At 48.0% G+C, this 7308-nt stretch overlaps 1 protein-coding gene across 2 annotated transcripts; it reads left to right on the top strand.

The window, feature by feature from the left end:
• The first annotated feature begins 498 nt into the window (after positions 1 to 498).
• Positions 499 to 6756, top strand: SPRY2 (sprouty RTK signaling antagonist 2). 2 transcript variants are annotated; one of them, XM_082337963.1, is made up of 2 exons: positions 499 to 1177; positions 5054 to 6756. In XM_082337963.1, the coding sequence occupies exon 2, from the start codon at positions 5105 to 5107 to the stop codon at positions 6044 to 6046; it is 942 nt and encodes a 313-aa protein (XP_082194089.1). In that variant the 5' UTR covers positions 499 to 1177; positions 5054 to 5104; the 3' UTR covers positions 6047 to 6756. The 2 variants fall into 2 exon arrangements, with proteins under 2 accessions (XP_082194089.1, XP_082194090.1); XM_082337964.1 differs by lacking the exon at positions 499 to 1177 and adding an exon at positions 2666 to 2829.
• Positions 6757 to 7308: the final 552 nt, after the last annotated feature.

The following is a 7308-nucleotide window of genomic DNA, read 5'->3' as shown; positions in this document are numbered from 1 at the left end:
TGCAAACCTATCGCTGCCTGCCTCTGAATAAATATACGAGCACAAAAGCAACCCTAAGCGTCGTGTGACCGCGCACGCAGGAGCCTCCTGTGAAAACAGGCTGCGGCCAGGCCCCGGGAGCGGGGCTGCGGGGCTCCCCGCCGCCCCGCGCAGCGCCGGGGCCGGGGCCGGGGCCGGCGCGGTGGCGGCAGCGGCGGCGGCCGCGGCGGCGGCGCTGCCCTTTTGAATGCCTCCCGCAGCTCGGAGTGCTGGCAGGGCGCTGGGAGCGCCAGTGAATGTAGCCCCGCAGAGCCAATGAGCTGGGACCGGATGCGATATATCCTCTGGGACAACAACTGCTCTGTTCCTCCTCAGATCCACATGACGCCATTTACTGCTGCTTTTGCAGAGAGATCACCCTACCTCCTCCGGAAAGAAAAAGAGAGAGAGGGAGAGAGCGAGCGAGCAGAAAAACGCCGAGCCCCTACAGCTCAGATCTCAAATCTTCCTCCTCCTCCTCCACCTCCTCCAAACACACAACAACAACCACCACCACAAATCCGCTGCGCTCCCAAAACACCCCCCCCCCGATTGCAAACCACAGAGCTGCCTGCAACACACACACGCTCGCAGAGGGAGCGAGAAAGCTAGAGGGAGAGAGGGGAGAGGAGCTTGCAGCAAGCAGCTTCTCAGCAGAACGGCTACATTGCACAAGCTGCTTTTTTGGAGGAGCTCAGTGGAAGAAAGCTTTGGGATTTTATTTTAGATCCACTTTATTTTGTTTTCTTTGGCTTTCCCCTTCCTCTTGATCATTTGCAACAACAACAAAAAAAGTGACTTGGTATTGGCGATTCGGCCTCCTGTTCATTGAGGAAAAAAGGAAAGTGTGTGTGTGAGAGACTGAGTGATTTCTTTTTAGGAGCAAAGAAAACCCACCCCGATCCGGAGAGGTGTTTTTATTATTATTATTATTATAGTATATACGCGCACATACCTATTTATAATCGATCTGGGGAGAGGGACCTAACTTTGCTCAGGACTTTTTTACATGGTGATCATTCGTACTCTAATTTGCAAGTTGGACTAAAGCAGAGTTTGGAAAAGAATTTTTTTTTGCTTTAGGGCTGGATTTATTTGCAAACCGCAGGAAGAAGAAAATACAAGAGAGAGAGGGGTTTGGTGCAGCGCCGCGATCACGGTGAGAGCCTTTTCCTTCTTTGCAAAACAAGCTTTTCAGTACTCCCCCCCCCCCCCCCTTGGTTGCTCCAAGAAAACTCGTGGAAATGTTTGAGGCCGATCCCTTTTCCATTCGTACAGGTTCTCCCTCTCCCCCCTTCCCCTCTCCTTCCTTTCCCAGAGAGGAGCCGGAGGTGGGATTTCGGAGCGGTTTCTCTCCGGGGAGGGGGGGGGAAGCTCCGCTGGGGTTTGCGGGCTGCGCCGCATTTGCGCCCCGCCGGGGTGCCTCGGGGGCGCGGGGGGCGGCAGGCTGCGCGGGGGGCGGGGGGCTGCGCGGGCGCGGAGGCATGCCTGCGGGGGCTGCGAGCGGGGCGGGGGGGGTGGAGGGGGGAAGACGACTTCGGCGTGTTCTCCCTGCTGCGGGGAGCCGGGGACGGGCGGTCTTGCGCGCTCCTGCCTCGCCGGGCACGCGTGGGTTTCCAGCAAGCCCCGGGGGGAGGTGAAGGGAGGGCGCTGCGGGGTTGGCGAGCGCCGGGGCTGTTTGTACCCCCGTCTTGGGGGAGAGCGAGCAGCCCGCCTTTCAGTGCGTGATTTACGCCCGTCTGTAGTGGCGTCGGGAGATCCGTGCAATTCGGAAGTGAGTGCATGTCCGGTATAAGTATATATGTGTGTGTCTGTACATGCACGTATATTTCGCGTGTGATTAAATTAATTCGGTCCATAAGACGAGGAAAGTTCTTCCCCAGGTTCTTCTATGCAGAGGATATGTGTGGAGGGGAAGGAAAGCCTTAATTTTTGCTTTAACCTTTTTTTTCCCCCCCTTTGGTGGGTTTACTTTGTAACAACCCCCGTCCCCCCAAAAAAAAAGCTGCTGGTGTTTTCAGCAAGCTATTTGTGTGTCAGTTTGCCCCACCCGATGGTAAAGTCCCTTTTGCCCTAATCCATAGTCTGATCACACACTCGGCCCCTAATGGGGGTTTCAAAGCACTTTGAAAGAAGAGGAGGTGGTTGGTGTGTGTGCGGTGGGGATGGGGGTGGGGGTGCCTTGCACAGGCTCCGGACACAAAACAGAAATTCACGGGCAGAGGACTTCTCCCCCTGAGGCTCGCCTTCTCGCAGCCAGCCAGACACGGGGTTTTTCCACAGCACGCAAGAAGCCCCTTGCGTTTTAAACTTCCCCAAAAGTGCCGAACGCGAAACCCGGCCCCCTTGCTCCCCCTTTTGCCAATCCCAGCTAGGAAAAGTTAGCAATCATGGCACTTAAGCTCTGCGAGAGTGGACTTTGGCTTTTGGAAGTGGGGAATCGTGTTATCACACACATGCACACACAAAAAGGCAAATGCTGCTTCTCTGCTCTTGGTGGATGGAAAGGAGAGAGGTGCTAGATGAGAGGAGGGAGAGACGTGCTTTCCCGTAAGAATTTTCAGGCAAATATATGTTTGCAAATAAATGCGCTGGAGGTTTGCATCTTGTCCTGTTAGCGGATCCATCCAGGGGAGAAAAAGGAGGATCGCCCGGCTCGGACCGATGTCCCACTGAAAATGCCTGCTGGGTCCCTTCGGGCTGGGGCGGCGGGGGCGGACTGAAGTTCAGGCAATTTGCAGAATATGCGTAAAATAAGAGGAGCTTTTCCAGCGGCTGGCTTTGTGGAGCTGAATGGGTGCTTACGGCAAGGTGAGAGGGGGTAATCTGCCTTTTGCCCAACTGTCCCGGAGGTGTTGTCTCAGACCGTCTGCAGGGCGCCTTGCATTACCCGGGAGGGGAAGGCTTCTTTAGCATCTCTCGGGGGAGGGCAGGGGGGAAGAGTTAAAAGGAAACATGGGTTTGACTTTCCTGATAAGGCGGCTGCGGCAGCCCCCTCCCACCTCCCAGCCCAGAGGATGTCTCCTGGTTATCTCCAGGTTGTCTGCACTTGCGGGGCTGCCGGCGGCGCCTGCGGCCGCGCTCCTGCGGGCGAGGGGCGGCCGCCGCCCACCTGCTGCGCGCCCCCTCCGCGCCGGGATGGAGCCTGCCAAGGGGAAGGGGTTTTCTCCTCCAGCGCCCACCTCGGCGTCTGAGGGGGGCTCCGCCACCGAGACCGGTGTCGTCTTAAGCGCCTGCAGGTCAGGGTCAGCTCTGCTTTTGCACTGGGTTGTCATTTCTGGAGAGGCAGGGTTTGATTCGGCGTATCTTCTCGGCTGGCTGAGTCTTCTGGCTAAAGTCTGGACATGGAGGGCAGACAGGGCTGCTAGTTCCTCTCAAGGATGGGGAAAGTATTTTATTTTCTGTTCTTTTTTATCTCCAGATAGTTTCAGGTGAGGAAATGTCTACTTAGGCTGTTGATTGAAACTTTTTATATGGCAAAGGAAAACATAAGCAATGCTTCAAGATAAGTTTGCAAGACTTTTTTTTTTTGGGGGGGGGGGGATATATATATACCGTGACATACACTCTGTGTCGAAAACCAGGATCTGGCAATATTTAAAATAGGTGGTCACTCTTAAAACTTAGATTTTTTAATTTTTTTTTTTTTTTTTTTTTTTTTTTAAGAAAAAGCACTTGAGAGGAGGGAGCCAGGGGGAGTTAAAAGGTTAAATGTTTTCCACTGCTGTTAGAATAAAGACAGTGTCTTGAGGTATTCATTGTTAAACTGTTTGGCTATATTTTGTTATACTGCGGTATAGTATTATTGTTGGTAACTGATGTGTACAGAGTAACACTATGGTGCTCTTTCTAGGTATAATTGAAGACATTGTGTGGTCCTTGTAAGAAACTTGGTTCCTGCTTGGGTTTTAATTGTAAAATATTGTTCTGGATTTTTGTATAGGTAATTGGATTTTGGAACCACTTTAAGATATGATAAAGGCAAAACAAATATTAACTAATTTAGAGGGCAGTACTTGAAACTTTTGCATATCTGAGTGTGGAAGTTAGTTATTTACAAGTTCTCATCTTCTGGGTCTTTTACTGGGTTTCCATTTAAATTGTTAAGTCTGCGTTTCTGCTTTGTAGTTAATGAACCTTTAAAGTCATATTCGCAATCAAGTAGACTTGTTGGATGCTGGCATTGTTTGGTTATATTATGCATGCCTCTGTCCCACAAGCCACTCTTGGTAATATTTACAGTTTGAAACGTAGTCTATGGAATTTTTTACACGTTTTAAAAAAATAAAACTGTGGTAGCATTGCTTTTGTAGTATTGAGCCTTAAAATAACAATCGCAGTGGTGTACACAAGTATGACACACACTAAAATACTGGAGAGAGATATTTTTACTTGCGCTGTTGAAGTTTTTGGTAGCACTAACTCATTTAATGTCTAACCTCAAACATTTTATTGCTATTTAGTGTTTTTCTTGGGACCATTGGTATTAAACTAAAATTTCCTATTTACATCATGTAAAGTTTAATGTGTAAAGAGACTAGCCTACCAAAATATTATCCAGTTTTAAACAAAATTGGAGAATTATATGTCTGTCATCAGCAGGTCACATTACACTTGCTAAATACTTGCAGGCTTTTTTTTTTTTTAGTATAAGTTTTTCAGTAGCCTGATGTGAAAAGAAGAGCCACTTCAAGTGGCTGAAATGTAATCACTATAAAGGCCACAGTCTAACCAGAAGATGGCCTGGGAAGCCTTAGTTAGCAGGCGCAAGACCTAGACTTTCTAGAGCCACGAGTTAAGATGCGTGGACCTAGAACAGAATCCCTTTAAGCTCTCCACAGGAGTAGGCAGGACAGGCCGAGGGAAGTACATTCAGCTGAACGGCGCCCGCGCTCCGCCCCAGATGTGACTCCTTTTTTCATGGCTGATGCATTACTTGATGGTTTGCGGTGCTGTGGGATCCTGCAGGCTTGAGAGGCTGCTGGAGAGAGCATGAGATGTGTTGCAATAGTGAATCCTCTTTTTGTTGCTCCAGGATTTCAGATGTGTTCTAAGCCTGCCGGGGTGAGCACGCTTCTGGGCCCTGATGGAGACGAGAGCTCAGCACGGCAGTGGGTCGCAGGCCTTGCTACAGGCTCGGCGTGACAGTGGGAGACCGCACGGGGAGCCCGACCTGCGGGATGTCCTGACGCAGCAGATTCACGTCTTGTCGCTGGACCAGATCAGAGCCATCCGAAACACGAATGAGTACACGGAGGGACCTACGGTGGCTCCACGGCCGGGGGTCAAGTCCGCTCCTCGGCTAGCAACCCAACCCAAAAATGAAAGGCCCCATGGCTTGCCCGAGCATCGTCATTTTAGCCGGATTCAGCACACGCAAACACACACCTCTCCTCGGGTGCCTCTGTCCCGATCCATCAGCACGGTCAGCACAGGTTCGCGGAGCAGTACAAGGACAAGTACAAGCAGTAACTCATCCGAACAAAGACTTCTAGGATCATCTTCGGGGCCAGTTGCCGAGGGGATAGTCCGAATGCAGCCCAAGTCTGAGCTCAAGTCAAGTGAGCTAAAGCCGCTGAGCAAAGAAGACTTGGGAGCGCACAGCTACAGGTGCGAGGACTGCGGAAAGTGTAAGTGTAAGGAGTGCACTTATCCAAGGACCCTCCCATCATGTTGGATCTGTGACAAGCAGTGTCTTTGCTCAGCCCAGAACGTGGTTGATTACGGGACTTGCGTTTGCTGCGTGAAGGGCCTCTTCTATCACTGCTCTAACGATGATGAGGACAACTGTGCTGACAACCCCTGCTCCTGCAGTCAGTCCCATTGCTGCACTAGATGGTCTGCTATGGGTGTGATGTCCCTCTTTCTGCCTTGCTTGTGGTGTTACCTGCCCGCCAAGGGTTGCCTTAAGTTGTGCCAGGGCTGTTACGACCGGGTAAATCGGCCTGGGTGCCGTTGTAAACACTCCAACACTGTTTGCTGCAAAGCTCCCAGCGTCCCCCCCAGGAACTTTGAAAAGCCAACATAGCATCACTAGTCAGAAATACTAAAGTAATAAGGATTATTTTAACGTACATATGCAACCAACTAAGCTGCTATGGTCTTGGCACTGTAGTAGAAGGGTTGGGGATATACTTTGCTGTTCGCAGTGAAATGCTTTTCTCTGTGTGTGCCATCTTAACTGATACGCTTGTTAGAATCCAGCTAGTGGGATACAGAAAAAAAAAATGGGATGCAGTACATTGTGACCCACATATTGCATAAGCTAAAGCAACACAGACACTCCTAGGCAACTCTATTGTTTGTGAATAGTACTTGCAAAATTTGTAAATTAGCAAATGACTCCTTTTTTTCATTGTTTTCTGCCAGAGATAATGTGCTATATTTTTGTATATACAATAATATTTTCAACTGTGAAAAATAAGTGGTGTCATAAGACATGGCACAGTCACAAAATATTATACTAATATGTTGTACATTCGGAAGAATGTGAATCAATCAGTATGTTTTTAGATTGTATTTTGTCTTACGGAAACCTTCTATTACAAGACTCTGATTTCCCTTTGGACTTCATGTATATTGTACAGTTACAGTAAAATTCAGCCTTTATTTTCTAATTTTTTCAACATATTGTTTAGTGTAAAGAATATTTATTTGAAGTTTTATTATTTTATAAAAAGAAATATTTATTTTAAGAGGCATCTTACAAATGTCACCCCTTTTTATGAGGACGTCATAGTTGCTGCAAATAAGGGGTGAACGATGCATATGTTCACTATAAAATAGAAAATATATTAACGTTTGAAATTAAACTGGGCTACTTGTCATTTTTTCCTGTCATTTATTGTTCTGAGTTGGGAAAGCTGGTACTTCTAATTGCAAACTTCACAGTGATATAGTCACAGTGAGTCTAATACAAAAACTAAAATGGAATTTTTAAGTGCATTTTTTTGTTGTTGTTTACTACTTCACTTGAAAATAATGCAGGATTTTTGCTTCCTTCCTTTGCACAAATGTCCCATATACTGTTCCTACAATGGAAAAGGAAAATGAACATAGGAAAATGCATTAATTCATTCCAGACTAGGACTAATAGGCACTGAAAGCTTGACCTATTCTATAAGTGATGAGCTTTTGTGCTTCAAATAGGAAATAAGTAATCATTCACAAAAAATGTTAGGCTTGCATGGCTTTACTCAGAGAGAGAGAGGAAAAAATAAAAGAAAATTAATATGGTCAGTGCAAAAAGCTTGCAGGATTATTTGTTAAAAGTAGAAGAATATGCCACAG

This window comes from Platalea leucorodia, assembly GCF_965183815.1.
Source record: "Platalea leucorodia genome assembly, chromosome: 2".
Taxonomy (NCBI): Eukaryota; Metazoa; Chordata; class Aves; order Pelecaniformes; family Threskiornithidae; genus Platalea; species Platalea leucorodia.
The sequence above is the reverse complement of the archived record's forward strand: the minus strand, read 5'-3'. Positions and strand labels throughout refer to the sequence as shown.

Coding starts and splice junctions, on each gene's coding strand:
- SPRY2 (XM_082337963.1), top strand. CDS start 5,105: ATGGAGACGAGAGCTCAGCACGGCAGTGGGTCGCAGGCCTTGCTACAG.